At 35.6% G+C, this 18,262-nt stretch overlaps 1 protein-coding gene across 4 annotated transcripts in view; it reads left to right on the top strand.

Annotated features, from left to right (window-relative positions):
- Positions 1-18,262, top strand: part of ACAP2 (ArfGAP with coiled-coil, ankyrin repeat and PH domains 2) — a 140,104-nt gene that overhangs the window by 52,016 nt on the left and 69,826 nt on the right. For all 4 annotated transcript variants that reach the window (XM_026496160.4, XM_026496151.4, XM_057306536.1 and 1 more), the window contains exons 3-4: positions 7,892-8,011; positions 8,807-8,860. In XM_026496160.4, the coding sequence (XP_026351945.1) occupies positions 7,892-8,011; positions 8,807-8,860 (174 nt within the window). The remainder of the gene's footprint in view (positions 1-7,891; positions 8,012-8,806; positions 8,861-18,262) is intronic.

The following is an 18,262-nucleotide window of genomic DNA, read 5'->3' as shown; positions in this document are numbered from 1 at the left end:
TGACCTGAGCCGAAGGCAGAAGCTTAACCGACTTAACCACCCAGGTGCCCCTGAAAGACAAGGTTTTTTAAAGAATCATAGAGTAGTCTAATCAAGATATCTATTCTTTTTGGGTAGAACTGCATGTAAATCATATGAAACATTTTGTGTGTTCGTGGTGGGGGGGGTCCTCAAATTTGAAGTATCTAAACCGATAGAATCCACTAACAGCATTTTTGTTACTGATTTTACTTTTATGAGCAGCCCCCCCCCACCCCCCGTTGTGTCAAATTTGGTTGGAGTTGGGAGACTGGTAGAATCTTAAAATCAAAAGATTCAAGTTTAAGACAAGTTATTAAAATATTGGCAATCAGTACTAAGATCTCTAAAGCCCTTTACCTAAAAGGCTAATAAGGACATCATGGAAATTTTGACATTTTAAAAAATATTATCTTCCACCTGAATAATAAGTCTGTAGTTACTTTTATGCTTCTCTAGTTTAAGGTCTTGATTTCTTATAAAATTTACCTCTCCCAAATTCTTAAGTTAGTATCTGTCATTTCACTGTAGAATTTTGAGGAGTTAGCACAGAGGGGAGAACCAGAGAGGAGGAAGAGATGGTAGTTATTGAAGGTGGTGGCACTGAAGGACTAGTGGAGGGGAGGGGTTGACCAAGATCAATTTAGTGATTTCATAACTTTGTGCAAGGCAAGTTCTACCTGTAATATCATAGTAAATCATGCCACCAACAGGTTAAACTAGCTTGGTGACTTAGTTTTTATTTATTTTGCTTATATTATGTTACCAATAGTTACGCTCCTTGTGGAGAATAATGCTTCCTGAGTGGCCTTGTTCTGCTGGGTCCAGTGATCTATCCATTCTGCCAGGTGTCCTGCAATTGACAAGCACCGTAGAGCGTCACAGTGGCCATCCAGATGTAATTTCTGTATGTTGCATCTCCTCACTGGAACGCTTGTTCCCTCTCTGTTAAGCAGATACTCTTTAAATCACCGCTCGGGTACTACCAAACTTAGGTTCTTTTTCTTGTATTGCGTTCTTTCTTATACACACTTCCATTTAAATTATTATAATAAATATTGTAGTCTTTGGATTGTAGCATGCGCTAATAGTTAAGAACACAAAGCCTGGAGTAAGGCTGTCCGCATTTGAATCTGGCTCTACCACTAACTAAGCTATATGGTGTCGGACAAGTTCCTCAACCTTCCTGTGCTTCAGTTTCTTCATCTCCAAAAAGGGTATAATTAGAGTATCTATCCTGTAGGGTTATTATGAGAATAAGGTGTTTTAATATATGTTAGTGCTTAGCATAATTCTTAGCACATGTTAAGTTCTAAATAAATGCTAACGATGGTGTCTCTTCAACAAATTATTAGCTCCTTTAAGACAGTCTTTGAAGGAAAAAAACCCCTCAGTTGATGTGCACTTACTATGTATCAAGTGCTAAGTTTTACTTACATTATCTGCAACTGTCACAACAATGTTGCAAAGTCGGTATTATATCCAGTTTGCCCGTGAGAAAAAGGAGACTTAGAGAGGTTGTTACTCAAGGGCAGTCAGCGGATAAGTTGTTTATATTCTCATCATGAAAAAGCGCCTATGACATACATATCACTTAGTAAAAAGAACTTTTGAGTGAATTGGGGCTACTAGTTTGATAATTTTGACTAACTTGGCATTTACTCTTAGGTAGGAATCTTCCCTCTTTTTAAGCTTATATTATTCAGTTATCCCTATTATCAGTGTCATCTACTAAGGATTTTGCTAGCTGGCCAAGTTTCTGTCACCAAGTCAGTCCTTCCTCCTGCATAGCTGTAGTGTATGTGTGGCTCAGCTATATGACGGTCCCATTAGCTCCCCAACTCCTGTGACGGCTATGCCTTACCATTCAGAGTTCTCCTCTTGGAAATCGGGAATGCTGGTCTCTCACTTTCTTACCCGAGACTCTGGTCTTTCCAGTTCTCATTTCACTCCTGCTTCTGTTCTTCAAGCTTAGCTAGCCCTCTAGTCTTTCAGTCTATAAACTTCTGATATTTTAGACCCCCTTTAAACTCCCCTTTCAGAGCATTTTGGAGGGCGTACTTTTTGGAGATAAAATTCACCTAACATAAAATTAATCATTTTAAAGTGTACAGTTCAGTGTTTCCAGCATATTTACGGTATTGTGCAGCCCTCACCACTAACCCCAGAACACTTCCTGTATCTGTTAGCATCTCCCAATTCTTCTCTCCCTACATTGTCTGGCAACCACTAATCTACTTTCTGTCTTTATGGATTTGCCTATTTTGAATATTTCATATAAACAGAATCATAATTTGGCCTTTTGTGATTGGCTTCTTTCACTTAGCATGATGTCGTTAAGGTTCGTCTGCACATGTTGTAACATTTCCTTTTTATGGCTGAGTAATATGCCTTTGTATGGATATACCACATTTTGTTTATCCCTTCATCACTTGATGGACATTTGAGTTATTTCCACTTTTTGGCTAGTATAAATAATACTGCTGTGAACCCTTTCAGCATACTCTTAATTTTATTCCATCATATTTTTCTTCTGGAGACTTTCATTTCCCTTCCATAACACCTACTCCATAGGATTCTCACTATATTACTCTAACCATCTCTAGTCTCTGTGTCATATTTGGGCTATAAGGCCCTGTAAGAGGAGTTACACAGTTGTTTAGTGAAACCAACTGGTGGAGTTACACATCCCTGGAATTCTTGATGTGAAACAAATTTTCTAAGATTTGGTCAGGTTATGTTGTTAAATCTTTAACAGCTGTTATACTTCTGTTTTCTCATGATTTATCATTTTGTTCTTTCTTAATAGATGACTGACTCTTATCTTCCTTTTGGTGGGAATACTTTTATTTCTTGCTCCTAATCTAGAAATTTAGAATATGTCCTTCTCTTTTTCCACTTTTCCTCCCATTTGAGTGATAAAAGTATCCCTTTTCCTATCTGATTCCAAACTCTAACTTCTCAGGACTTTGCTTTAGTCATCTTTCTCCTTTTCTTTCTCTACCACCTCTTCATTTTAAGCAGAAAGAGTTCAAGTTTCCCTGGAACAAAAACAAAATAAGAGAGAAAACTAAAAGCAAACAAGAAAAATCTGACAAGGAAACATAAATCTTTAGTAATTACCATGTGCCAGTAATGGTTTGTGCTAAGACCTTTATGTGCATTATCTTAACTCTTTTATAGTAACCTTGTAGGTTTGGTACCATTATGATCATTTCAGACAGAAGAAACTTACATTTACTGAGGTTAAGGTCACTCAGGATCATTTAGATGGTTAAGTACGGCAGGAGGATTTGAACCTAAGCTGACTGAGCCCACAACCCTGTTTTTAACCATAATGTTACACTACCAACCTCTCTCCTTCACTTATTATGAAACGTTTTAATTTAATTATTTTTAAAATTATTTTAAGTAATACCTCCTATGTGATACAAACTTCAAAGATACAAAAGTGTGTACCCAGTGAAAAATTAGTCATCCTCTAATCTCTTTCCTAGAGGAGAATACTTGTGTCCTTCCAGAAATTTTCTAAGCATATAAAAGATTATAAATATTTGTCTTCTCTCCCACTACAACAAAAATATTAACACTGTTATACATTTGCTTTTTGAAAAAAATAGATCTGGATTTTGGTTTTTGTTAATTATTGAGCTGCCTCATTCTTTTTAATGGCTGAATTGTATCTCATTGTATGGATATATCATAATTTATTTATCCAGTTGCCTACTGATGGACACTTAGATTGCTACCTGTATTTTACTGTGGCTGCAGTGAATGACTTCACATTTCTGTCATGTGGTTTATGTGGAAATATAACGTTATAATACTTTTCTAAAAGTGAAATTGCTAGGTTAGAGGGTATGTGTTTAAAATTTTGATAGCTCTTGCTAAATTGCCTTACATAGAAATTATACCAGTTTACATTCCCTCCCCCATAAATGTGTAAGAGTGCCTGTTTTCCCATACCTACCCTCTCTAAAATAGCAAATTAACAAACTTTTTGATCTTTGCTATTCTGTAAAAAACAGTAATTTACTCTTTGTAAAACAGTAAAATATTCTTTTACTATGAAGGAGATTGAATTATTTTTTCATGGGCATAGGATGTATTTGAATTTTTTTTACTGGGAATTATCTGTACATAATTTGCTGGCCATTATTTTTCTAGTGGCTGGTTTGATTTTCTTTCTTTCTTTTTCTTTTTCTTTTTCTTTTTCTTTCTTAAGATTTTATTTATTTATTGGACAGAGAGAGAGAGGGAATGCCAGCAGGGGGAGTGGGAGAGGGAGAAGCAGGCTTCCTGCTGAGCAGGGAGCCTGATGTGGGGCTCGATCCCAGGACCCTGGGATCATGACCTGAGCGGAAGGCTGATGCTTAACAACTGAGCCACCCAGGCGCCCCTGGTTTGATTTTCAGAAATGATTTGTGTTTTCTTCTTATAGCAGGGAAATTAGTGCCTTATGATTTGTTGCTAATGTTGTTTTCCCATATGATTGTCTTTTGACTAAGTTTATTGTTTTTTTCTAATATAATTAATTAATTAATTAATTGCTAGATAGATAGACACCATGCCCATGGTGGAGCTAAATGCGGGGCTTGAACTTATGACCCTGAGATCAAGGCCCAAGCTGAGACCAAGAATTGGACACCCAACCAACTGAGCCACCCAGGTGCCCTGAAATTTTTATTTTTTTGTAGTTGAATTGATTCATTTCTTATATGAATTTTGAGTTTTGCAACTTTCTCAAAAAGACTTTTCTTACTTTGAGCTTTTAAAAAAATGTTACCTCCTGTTTTGGTTTTCTGATTTAATAGTTCATGTTTAAGTCTTTATTCCATCTGAAATTAATTGGAGGGTTTGAAATTCAACTTGGTTTCTTTTTTTCTTTTTTCCTCATAGATTCTAGTGTCCCTCTGCCATTTATTAGATCGCTTTTCCTACCACTGGCTAGAAAGTTACTTTAACCAAGTACTGCATATTTGTATCTGTTTCTTGACTTTGTATTCTTTTCCATTGAACATGTCTGTTTGTTCACATCATTCCCAGACTTGTAATTAGTACACTTGCATAATACCTTTTAATAATATATAAAGCTAATGTTTCCATCTCGTTACTCATTTTCAGTTTTTTCCCCCCTTCTTGCGTGTTGGTTACTCTGTATGAATTTTAGAATTAGTTTTTCTGGTTTTTAAGACATTATTTCTGGTAATTTTCTATTTATTTATTTGTAATCTTCAAACTGTTTAAAAGACTAATCTCTGCCAGCATTTCTCATAGTGAGTTTTTTGGAATGTTGTTTCTATGAGCATGCTTCCTCCGAAGAGAATTTCACGTCAAATATTTTTGAGAAATGCTGCATACTGTACTCTTCTAGGATTCACAACACACATGGATATATTAAAAGTTCAGCAATAAAAAAATCCATTTAGCTCTTTAAACCCAGTTTGCCAGGTTTATTATTTTTTTATTTTTATTTTTTAAAGATTTTATTTATTTATTTGAGAGAGAGAGAGGCAGCGAGAGAGGGAACACAAGCAGGGGGAGTGGGAGAGGAAGAAGCAGGCTTCCTGCTGAGCAGGGAGCCCAATGCGGGGCTTGATCCCAGCATGCCGGGATCGCGACCTGAGCCAAAGGCAGATGCTTAACAACTGAGCCACCCAGGCGCCCCCTGCCAGTTTTATTTTATCACAGAATCCTTATTTTGGTATAGGATGTTCCTGTAGGATATTCTGTAGAATATATATTGGGAAATATTGATCTGTCATCATGTCTTCTTCATCTGCAGTTCATAACTCACTGTAATCTGGCTAACGGTCCCCTAGTCAGTTTCAATTATTCTTGCCAGGGATGCTGGTGACTTTGTCACCAAGCTCAATAGACGTTTTAAAAATCTTTTTAAAAATCTTTTTATAGATTTTCAACCTATTTATCATCTATCTTTTGATATTTTGTTCTTTCTTTACTTGTTGAAATTATTCTCTTGCTTTCCTCCTACTTTTCCTCTCCCTCTTTTGTTTCCTTTGTGAGGTTTTCACTCTGTATGCTCTGTCCCCTGCTTTCTGTCTAGGATATAGCACTGTTGCACTGATAACTGTATATTCGCTGATGATTCCTATATCCGTATCTATAGCACACGCCTCTTTTTTGAGTTTCAAACATCTGTTTTCACGTGTTTGATCAGCTTTCTACTTGGCTTATATCACAGGCCCATCTAGTTCAGGGCCACCTCAGACCTAACACAGTGAAAACAGGAGTCTTTTGCTGGCCAGTTTAATGTCTTTGTGTGAATTAGTGGATGTAGTACATGGCAAGCAGAGCTCAGGCTGGATTTCAGCTTCTGTTTTTTCCCTTGGTGGAACACAGTCTACGTAACTTACTACATAAGGGTATTCGACTATAATTCTTTGAATTTGTCTCCCCATTTCTCTCCCTGTACTGCCTTAAGTCAGCCTGTCATGGTTTTTGGTCTAATCCCCTTATCTTTACTCTTTCTATTTCCCTGTCTTTACTTTTTCTCCTTTTAGGTCATCATTCTAAGGTAGAACTCTGGCGAACTCACCAATTAGTGTCTTCACTTGTTTCCGGTTTCCTTTCATACAAAATGTGAATATCTTAGCATTGCACACAAAGGCTGGTCCTGAACTGGCCCTTGCATACATTTTCAATGTCACACTTTTAATGCCCCACATTTTCTCACTGTACTAAGCTACTTAGTGCTTCTGGTTTGCCCTGCCTGTGTAGCTTCTGGGCTTTACTTAGTACATGCTCTTCCTAGAGTAGTATCTTCCCATTACTCTTGTCTCATTGGCTAATTCTTGTTGGTCTTCAGGGCTTTTCTTAAGTGTTATCTTTTCCAGGAATCCTTCCCTAATGCCCATAGCTCTGGTTAGATGTTCTTCCTTTGTTCAATCAGGTGTGGTTTTGTCATGCATAGCAGTTGTGTTTGTGTTGTACAGAATTTACCTTCTTGTCTACTGGTTAGAATTAGAGCTTCTGAGAGCAGCCATGATGTTTTTAATTTCTGTTCTTCTAGGCCCTAGGGTGACAGTTTTAAATTATACTCCTGAGATCCTTTAGATGTTTTCTAAAGTTGTTTTTTTTTTTTTTTGACTCTTTACCCTCTTCTTGGTGCCCCCACCATTACCCCCTCAGTATCCTTCCCTTCTCCACATTTTTTAAAATATATGTATTCACCCAAGATTTTGTTTAAAGAAAATGTTCTGTGTTTGAGTGAAAGGAGAAAAATAAGGAAGGAACAGAAAAAAGAAAGGCAGGGGAAGGAAAAGAATTATAGAGAATGAAAGATGAAAGAAAATCTAAATTTTAAGACTAGCACAATGCCTAAAATAGTAGGCATTGGAGAAATATGGTTGATTAATCAATGCAGATGTTTTCGTTGATAGATTGACACTGGAATGCCTGGCACGATTAACCCAACATACCAGTTTACTCCCTTTTCCTCCCATACCACAGGTTTTGGGGGGTTTTTTTGTTTTTGTTTTTTTTGAATTTAAGTATTTTTTAGCATACTGCTTGTTCTGCCTGAAGTTCCCTCTTCTTCCTTCTAAGAGGTGCTTATTACATTTTTATGGAGTTAATTTATGGGATGGAGTTTGACTTGATAAAATTATTTATTGTTGTTACCGTACGGCCTCTGGGTCCTACAGGGTCAACTGTACAGAGGTACAACTCCCTATGAATGTACTTCGTTAAGTCAGAGTTCAAAAGAACAATTCAGTTGGTCTTTTTTGGTTTTATTGATGAACCATAATTTATCTTAACTAGGCTAACTCATGTAGCTATTGCTAACACTTGTTCAGCTAAGTAATTTGTATAATTATTTTCAACCTGATGTAATATTTTTCTTTTTCAGCTTGTGAAACTTTGTATTGTGATGATTGATACCGGAAAGGCCTTTTGTGTTGCAAATAAACAGTTCATGAATGGGATTCGAGACCTGGCACAGTATTCTAGTAATGATGCTGTAGTTGAGGTTAGTATTATTAAAATTAGTTAATATGATAAATTCAACAAAATATTAAAGGACTAAGCATCCACTTATCTTTTAGTAGTTATAGTGGTCTTTAAAATTAGGAATACAAAAGCTATCACCACCTACTGGTGTTTTATAATCCTGTTTACTAGTATAGTTAGAAGTTGATGGTTGATTTGCATTGTGAATATGAGTTTACTTCTGCTGGGTAAGCTGGATCATCTACAAGAGGCCCTGAGCAGGGAGAGAAGGACTGTGCTTACTAGTAGGAGCTTATAGCACAAGGAGAGAGCATTTAAATCTTAATAATAGTATTTAACTGTATGTATGCGGATGCATAGGAAAGTTCTTGTCAGTTAGCTGTGCTGGGTTAACTCAGACCCCTTGCTATACTATGTAGTATTATGATATTTCTTCCATGAGGAGTAATACTTGGTTAGGTAAGGGGCGTGCTTTGATGGTCATTTGATTCATGGATGTCTAAATGGGCACAGTCTTGACACACTCAATTTTACTTTTAGGTTTATATGTGCCATTACTATTTGTTAGCCTACTCCTATTGATGTGACAGTACTAGTTCTTTGCCTATTCTTGAGTTTTATGTTACCTACCACGTGTACACTTGTCCTCTTCGCAGGGCATGCCCATGAGGCCATGCCATAAAATTGTCCTCGGAAATAAATGTTGCTGTTTACAATGTAACTAGATCTTTCTGTCAGAAATGCAGAAGTAACATTTTTATGACCTATTTTCGTGGCTCTTAAATGACTTGGTTTTTCTGTTTCTTTCTCGTAGACGAGTTTGACCAAGTTTTCTGACAGTCTTCAAGAAATGATAAATTTTCACACAGTAAGTGTCAGTAAGTAGGTATTACTATGACCATGTAAGTATTTAGTGCTTTCCTTGGATGGCAGTATTTTATAAAATTACTTGTTGTACTTCAGTAACTTTGATTTGCCAGCTTTTTAGTTGGTGGATCTAAAATGTGTGGATGTGAGCGTGTGTGTATGTGTGTGTATGAGAGAGAGAGACACTTTATTTCTCATTTTAATATAGTGAACTTGATATTGATGAAGTATATACCCATAAAAGTTATTTTGTTTAGGTTGTGCCTTTGTCAGTTTTTAAGGAATTATTTTAAGAATGAAGAAGTAAAAGCCATTATTCTAAATTTAGCTACTTCTTTTAAGATACTTAAAAATATATCCCCTTTGTCTAATCAGTTGCCAGTATTAAAGACTGCTGTATTCTTTGAGCTATTTATATATGCATTTAAGATTTGAGGACTTTTATTCTAGTTATTTGTGAAGGCAAAAGATGCTGTTTTTTTTTCTGTTTTCCTTTGTTAAGAACATTTATTTTTATGATTATAGCCAATGCAATGAAACCTAAAATCAGAATAAGAAAAAACACAAAAGATTTAAGGGCTTTTATCCCTCAAGAATGAGGGATATATACTACTTTTAGAATGTCAGGAAATTGCTTTATAAATTTTGTAAAAGTTTACTGATAACATAGTAGCTTGTAAGTTGTATACTTCTTTTCAAAACAGTTTTTATTGAGGTATAATTGACGTTATATTTGTTTCATGTGTACTGTGATCCCATGTATCGATTCTGTATTTGCATATCTTGCAAAATGATAACCACAGCAAACTCCAGTTAACATGTTTCACCACACGTAGTTATAATTTTTTTTCTTGTGATAAGAACTTTCAGGACCCACTCTCTTACCTACTTTCAAATATGCAGTATAGTATTATTATTATTTTTTAAAAAATTTTATTCATTTGTTTATTGGAGGGCGGGAGGAGCAGAGGGAGAGGGACAGGCAGACTCTGCACTGATCTCAGAGCCAGACGTGAGATCACGACCTGAGCTGAAATCAAGAGTCAGCTGCTTAACTGACTAAGCCACCCCAGCGCCCCTGCAGTATGGTATTATTAACTGTAGTCATCATGCTGTACATTACGTTCCCACAACATATTCATTTCATAACTAGAAGTTTACACCTTTTTTTTTATTTTAATGTTTTTTTATTATGTAGAAATTTACACCTTTGACCACCGTCACTCCCTATCCCTGACTCAGGCAGCCACCAGACCCATCTGCTGTCTGTATCCTTAAGCTTGTTTTTTTTTCTTGTTGTTATTTAAAAATTTTTGCATTTGAGTGCAATCATACAGTATTTATCTTTTTCTCTCTGACCTATTTCACTTAGCATAATACCTGCAAGGTCCATCCATTTTGTTGCAAATGGCAGGAGTTCATTATTTTTTGTGGCTGAGTAGTATTGCATTGTATGTGTATGTGTACATCTATATACATCTATATCTATATCTATATATGTATATCTTCTTTATCTCTTCATCCATTGATGGACATTTAGGTTGTTTCCATGTCTTGGCTCTTGTGAATAAAGCTATTATAAACATGGGGCGCAGATATCTTTTCAAGTTAGTGTTTTCACTTTCTTCCCATAATACCCAGAAGCAGGATTGCTAGATCATATGGTAGTTCTAATTTTAATTTTTTGACGAACTGCTATACTGTTTTCCATAGTGGCTGCACCAATTTGCATTGCCACCAACAGTGCGCAAGGATTCCCTTTTTTCTGTAACCTCATCAACATTTGTTATTTCTTGTCTTTTTTTTTTTTCTTGTCCTTTTGATAATAGCTGTTCCAACAGGGATGAGGTGGTATCTATCGCGTTTTGATTTACATTTCCCTGATGATTACTGATGTAGAACATCTTTTCATGTATCAGCCATCTGCATGTTTTCTTTGGAAACATGTCTGTTCAGACCCTCTGCCCATTTTTTAATCAGATTTTTTTTTCTGTTGAGTTGTATGAGGTTCGTTTTTTTTTAAATATTAACCCCTTATCAGATATATGACTTGCAGATATTTTCCACCATTCAGTAAGTTGCTTTTTCACTTTGTTGTTGGTTTCCTTTATAGTGCAGAAACTTTTTAGTGTGATGTAGTCCCACTTGTTTATTTTTGCTTTTGTTGCCTTTGTTTTGGTGTCAAATCCAAAAAAATCATTAAGACTTACGTCAAGGAGCTTACTGCCTGTGTTTTCTTCTAGGAGTTTTATGGGTTCTCGTCTTCTGTTCAAGTCTTTAATCTATTTTGAGTTTATTTTTGTGTTATATGCTTATAATTTTTTTAAAAATTAAAATATATGGTTGTCATATAATTATTTGGGGCCTCAAAATTTATTAGCAGCTATTTATAACAAGAATATCAACACTTACATTCTTTAAATTCTACTAATTTTTGGTTCTTAGTTTATTTGATTTTTTTGGTCAATAAATTAAGGATAAAGTTATCTGAAAATATTTATTTTAATTGTACTTCAAATTTTATCTGTACAGAAATTAGCATGTATAAGTATCTGCTTCAGTTCCTGATTTCAGTTCTTTTGGGTATATATCCAGGTGTGGAATTACTGGTTCATATACTTCCTTCCTTCTGGCGGAACCACTAAACTGTTTTTCACAGAACCTGTACCATTTCACATTCCCACCAGCAATGTATGAATGTTCCAGATTTTCACATCCTTGTCAACATTTATTATTTTCCATTTTTTTGATCATAGCTATCCTAGTAGGTGGGAAGTAGTGTCTCACTGTGGTTTTGATTTGCTTTTCTCTAATACTTAATGCAGTTGACCATGTTTTCGTGTGTTTATTGGCCATTTGTATATCTTTTGTCGTTGTTACCATTGTTGCCCATTCAACTCTGTTGACCATTTTTAAATTGGAATTTTTAAAATTGAATTCTTTGTATATTTTGGATGTTAAACTCTTATCAGATAAGTGATATATAAATATTTTCTCCTATTCTGTAAGCTGTCTTTTCACTTTCTTGATAATGCCCTTTGCGCAAAAGTTAATTTTGATGAAATTCAGTTTATTTTTTCTTCTGTTGCTTCTGCTTTTGGGGTCATATCCAAAAATCCGTTGCCAAATCCCAGATCATGAATGTTCCAGTTTTTCACATCCTATTCCTTCATTTTCTTCTAAGAATTTTGTGGTTTTAGCTCTAATATTTTGATCGATTTGTTTTTTTCGATGACCTCTTATTCGTTCTCTTTTTGCCTTCTGGCAGATTTAGATGCCAAAATATGGTGTTTGATTTCTTTTTAAATCAAGTGATTGGTTGTATTTAAACTTCTTAAAAAATGTAATATAGTAAGAATTAATTTTGTGGGGGATAAAAGCTATTGATTGGAAATTAACATAAAAACTTAAATGTTTTCTCCATAATATATTATCTTTTGTAATAGTCTTGTTTCTGATATTTTCTTTAAATTAGTGTGAATCTTGGGGCACCTGGGTGGCTCAGTCGGTTAAGTATCTGCCTTTGGCTTAGGTCATGATCTCAGCATCCTGAGATTGAGCCCCAGGTTGGGCTCTCTGGTTAGCAGGGAGTCTGCTTCTCCCTCTCCTTCTGCCCCTCCCCCTGATCATGTTCTCTCTTTCAAATAAATAAATAAAATCTTAAAAAAAAATCAGTGTAAATCTTATATTATTGCTTTACATAATAATACCTTGCTCTTTGTTATAGTTTTATATGTGAAAAGTTATGGTTAAGATAAATGCTTGGTAAATAAGTTGTTTAAATGTGTATTGAAGTTTTCTTGTCAAGGAATCTTCAAAGTATTTTAATAATCACTTTCATTTTTCAGTTTATTGTTTCATAAAAGGGAATAATAGAATTTGCCATGCCTATACGTAAGGATGTTATGAGGAACACAGTATATGAAAGTAGACTCTGGAGAATGATACTCCTTTCCTTACTCTGTCAGCTGGCGTACATTCAGGAAAACGGAAACCATTTAGGGTATTTCTGATAGATTTTAATACAGTGAATTGATTACAAAAATGTTGGAAGGGCTAAAGGAATAAAAAACGTTCAGGTGATGCCACCTAGAGATTAGTAAATACTGGAAGTAGCTATTGCCCCTGGGCTGGAGAAACAAAAGGGAAAGTAGTGTTTCCCAGAGCCCTAAGTACTGCACTATTGAGAATACAGCCATTGTTACCTGGCCAGGAAGCCAGGAGCTTGCCTTCTTGTGGCTGCCTCAAGAGTCAAGGAGCCTGTAGTCCCCTTGACACTGCCCAGATTGGTCACCAGTGCTGCTCAAAGTTGGTGTGGCTCATAGTTGCTCACTGATGTCTGTGTCCAGAAAAGAAGCAGAAAAACAGAGTGGCTTCCTCTATGTCTTGCTTCTTAATCTAACATTGGCTTCCATTGGCAGAACCTAACCTCTTTGTATGCAGGGAGGCCTAGGAAATATGCTTTGCAGATTTCTAGCACCTGGCAATATAGCGGAGGAGCCCATGGAAGGGTGATGTAGTGGTGAAAACCAACAATTAACCAGCACACCATCCATAAAGGCTATAATTTGAAAATATTTTTGGCGGGCATGAGCATTTCTGAGTCTTTTCCAGACAAATCTAGTTTTCACTTTCACAGGACATAACAGGATAAATGTGGAAGTAGGTGGGAGGGTCATGGCATGGTGGCAGAATAGCTGTTTTCCAATCTTGGCTTTAATAATAAAAACCAATAGCACTGAGGAAAAAAAATATTTTTGGCAGGCAAATTATTGTGCAACTTAAAAATTTTTATCCTTAAAACTTCTTATATGACTTCTCTTTTTTCCATATTCTCCATATCCAATATCTTAGCAAAATATACCCCAAATCTAACAGTAGTTTCTCTGTCACCTCCAAGTCTAAACTACTACCACCTCTTGTTTAGGATTATATCATAGCCTCCCAACTTATGCTTCTTTTCTTGCCCTTCCTCAATGAGTTCTGTATACAGCAGCCAGGAAGAACTTTTATTTTATTTTATTATTTTATTTTATTTTATTTTATTTTATTTTATTTTATTTTATTTTATTTTATTTTATTTTATTTTATTATTTTTGAGAGCAAGAACGTGAGTGAGTGGGTTGGGGGACAGAGGGAGAGGAAGAGAGAGAATTTTAAGCAGGCTCCACATTCAGTACAGAGCCCGATGTGGGGCTTGATCTCACGACCCTGAGATCATGACCGCAGCCAAAATCAAGAGTTGGATGGTTAACCGACTCAACCACCCAGGCACCATGTCAGGAAGAAGTGTAAAAATATAAATTAATTAACAGCATTCTACTGTTCTAGCTTCCCATCACACTCAGAGTAAAATCTGTTACAGTCATACCAAGCTATGGTCAGACTTTTGCTAACTCCCTGGTCTTATCTCTACTCTCTACTTGGCTGTAGCTACTTGGACTCTTTGTTGTTTTTTAACATATCAAAGTAGTTCTCATCTTAGGGCCTTTGCACTTGCTATCTATTCTGTGCAGAATGTTCTTCCTTCATATCTCTGTGTGGCTGTTTTCCTTACAATATTACTTCTCTTCCTATGATCTCCTTCACTTTATTTAGGTCACAACCTCTCAGAGAAATCTTCCTTGACTGCCCTACAGTCACTTTATGTCATTTTACTCTGTTTTTTATACACGTACACATACACACATGTGAGTGTGCACGCACACATAGATGATATACAGATATGTGGTCTGGTTCTTAAATGTATGTATGTACTTAATGTATTATCCATTCTAAGTTCCATGACTGCAGGCACTTTGTTGTATTAATCTCTGCTACTACCACCTAGAAGATTCTTGGTAGAAAGTAGTTACTCATGGCAGAGTTAAGGACACCGAGGTTATGAAGTTATTAAAAGTCTTAAGTGTTTTTTTATAGTCATTAAATGAATAAAAATGTGTTAAATCAGTGACAGCACACACTGGGTAGATATTAAAAGCAATGTTTAAACTTTTTTGTTTTATTGTTTCTGGCACTTGAAAAACTTCAGGATCTCTGTTTTGACTGTAAAATTTATGTTGCTTTAAAAATAATTGGCAAAATGGGGTGCCTGGTGGCGGGTTAAGTTTCTGCCTTCAGCTCAGGTCCTGATCTCAGGGTCCTGGGATCAAGCTCTGCGTCGGGCTTCCTGCTTAGCGGGGAGTCTGCTTCTCCCTCTGCCTCTCCCCCTCCCCGCTGCTTGTGTGTGCGTGCTCTCTCTCCCTCTCTCAAATAAATAAATAAAATAAAGTATTTAAAAAAATAATTTGCAAACCAACAGGAGATTACTCTTTGTCTGCCTGTCTGCTCAGAGGTCTTAAGGCTATAGGTCGGTCAGCTTGTGTCTGTATATATGCTATATATGTATATATAGCAAACTCTGAAACTACACTCAGATGTCCAGTGCCTTTCTAATTTTATTTGCATATTTTTTATAGCATCTCAGAAATTTTCCTACTAATAGATACAGGTATGAAATTGTAAGACCTTGGTTTACTTTAATATCCTTTCCTTTTATAGTTACTATGCTGTCTGCTTTACCTGGCCTTTTTGTTTCTTGTTAACAAGTACTTTTAATTTTTCCCAGGAGGAGTGACTTGTGTGTACTTGAATCAGAGTTCTTACATATGAGGCAAGGATTCTTCCTCCATCATAATATCGCATACTTCACTTTAACTAGAATATAGATAGGAGTGACACATCTCTTGTTTACTGTAATATCCCTAGTACTTGCATAATTCTTATCCTGGGGAGATCATTTAATTTTTTTGAGCTTCATGCTCCTCCTCTGTAAAATGAATGGGCTTTACTAGATGACTTTTAGTTATATACATTCTAAGATTACAAAGCATTATTTATTATAAGATTTAATTATGATCTCAGAGCCATTTGTTAAAATGTGGGAAAAACCTAGCTACATGAAATGCTTTATTTTAGTAGCATTTTCTACAATGAATTTTAATTACATAGCATTACAGGGTGAAGGAGGCTTTATAGGATATGACAAACTGCTTTCTAAAATGTAATAAACACTGGAATCTGCTCACAGTCTATAGCAGACTTTGTAACCTTAGGTTTTGGTGTATCAGTTTGTGTCTGGTTAAAAAGCTGGATAGGCTACAGATGTCATTTATGAATAACTTTTTGGGTTAAGTAAATGTTTGAAGTAATAGCGCCATTTGGGTTTTTAGCCAAGTAAGATTAAACATAGATTGGAATTAGGGGCGCCTGGGTGGCACAGCGGTTAAGCGTCTGCCTTCGGCTCAGGGCGTGATCCCGGCGTTCTGGGATCGAGCCCCACATCAGGCTCCTCGGCTATGAGCCTGCTTCTTCCTCTCCCACTCCCCCTGCTTGTGTTCCCTCTCTCGCTGGCTGTCTCTCTCTCTGTCGAATAAATAAATAAAATCTTTAAAAAAAAAAAAACATAGATTGGAATTAGATTATCTCGTCATTTAAAAAAATTATTCGGATTCTTTTGTGGTTTATTTCGTCTGTAAAAATAGATATTACTGTTCCTTATTCTTTACAGAATGAGAATTTTCTAGGGTTGCTCTTTAACTCATGTCTTTATAAGATGCCAACTCATGACTTTTCCAGAGCAGGTCATGTGTGCTACATTCTATTATGTACTGGAGTTGGCTTGAATACTGATTTGTTTTTTCTGGAGCATAGAGATTTCTATAACTTCACTGATGACATTCTTGAATTCTAATTTGCTGTTGCTGTAAGGAACTTGGAATATTTATTTGATTATTATCTTTGCTGGAGGAAATTTTAAGGTTGAATTGCTGCATAAATTCTAAAAAAATGTGTAACCCTTTTTCTTTGTGTTTTTGCGAGTTTGAGTTTCCATATTATAGCTGTCTACTCATTTACTCAATAGATGGTTTCATGAAAGTGTCATGTCCTATCTGGGTGTTGGTGAAAAATGCTTAGATTTTTAAAATGGAATTATGTTAAAAGTTATTTATTTAATAAATTAAAATATTTAATAAATAAAAATTTCTTTTTTATACAATTATGTTAAAACACATAGTATTAGGGAAGATATTACATTCTGAATGTGTATAACATTTCTAAATATTTAATATATATATTTTATAATGTTATGTTAGTCACCGTATAATACATCATATATATATTTAAAGCTTTTATTTATTTGAGAGAGAAAGAGAGAGTGTGCGTGCGTGCACACAAGTAAGGAGGGACAGAGGGAGAGGAAGAAGCTGATTCCCCACTGAGCAGGGAGCCTGATATGGGACTTGATCCCAGAACTCTGGGATCATCATGACCTGAGCTGAAGGCAGAAGCTTAACTGACTGAGCCACCCAGGTACCCTAAAAAATGTTTTAATGAGAAACTTGAGAATATTTAATACTAAATGAATATATTAAATAAAAATATTTAATGAGAAACTGGCTTCCCTAGAACATAACTTTTTAATGAAATTGGTCTTACACATGAAATAGTTTTCAGGCAATTCCTGATTAAGATTTTAAAATTGATGATCTTTTCAAAGTCTTGGTCATTGTCATTGATGGGTATGTCGTCTGCATTAGTAGGCTTATTGGTGAAAGGCAGGCAAGTATTTATTGCCCTTTGCTCCTGATTGATAGGAGTTTATTTTGCCCTTTCCCCCTGACTAATAGGACCTTCATTATCCCATGTAATTAGAATTTAAGTAATTCTGTCTCTTTAAGTTGTGCTTTAAAGGAGCAATCATTCATTAAGTTGAAGTGCTCTTTTTTTTTTTTTTTCTTTCATTGACATATGTAATGCTTGCATTTTTCTGGATAAACTGAATAGATTTTGAATAAAGTAATGGTGAACCTTTTTCGCAGGTATACACAGAAGTTGGTCTACCTACTTTTTTCTTCCTTTAAACCTTAATTAACTTTTAATAATTCTCTTCGTGGCGGTAGATTATAGCACTGACTCCCTAGTGATTCATTCTCAGCCTCTCCTTTCCAACATTCTGAACCCACATTTTGTCAGTGTATGTTAATTGTCATATGTATCAAGGATTGCTTGAAATAAGTTCATCAGATCGCGGAATGCTACTTAAGCCATATTTAAAGTCAGTAACTAGCATTAACTGAATCTGCAAGTTGAGATTTATTCCTCCTAAACTTCTTGAATTCTACTTTTAACTTACAAACTTAGGAGGCACAGTTCTTCCTTTGGACAGCCAATACATTTTGTATGAAACAGCGGAGAGTGATATTCTCATATCCTTTCTTTACCAAAAAGCTAAAAATGGATGAACCAAAGGTTTTGAATACTTTGTTTAGATTCATACATTATTTTGGTAACATTTACTTTGGAATTTATATCTACGTGCAAACTTTTACTTTATGAGGGATCCTTTGTGAAAGAATGTGTT

The sequence above is a fragment of the Ursus arctos genome, unplaced genomic scaffold (genome assembly GCF_023065955.2).
Source record: "Ursus arctos isolate Adak ecotype North America unplaced genomic scaffold, UrsArc2.0 scaffold_4, whole genome shotgun sequence".
NCBI lineage: Eukaryota > Metazoa > Chordata > Mammalia > Carnivora > Ursidae > Ursus > Ursus arctos.
The sequence above is the reverse complement of the archived record's forward strand: the minus strand, read 5'-3'. Positions and strand labels throughout refer to the sequence as shown.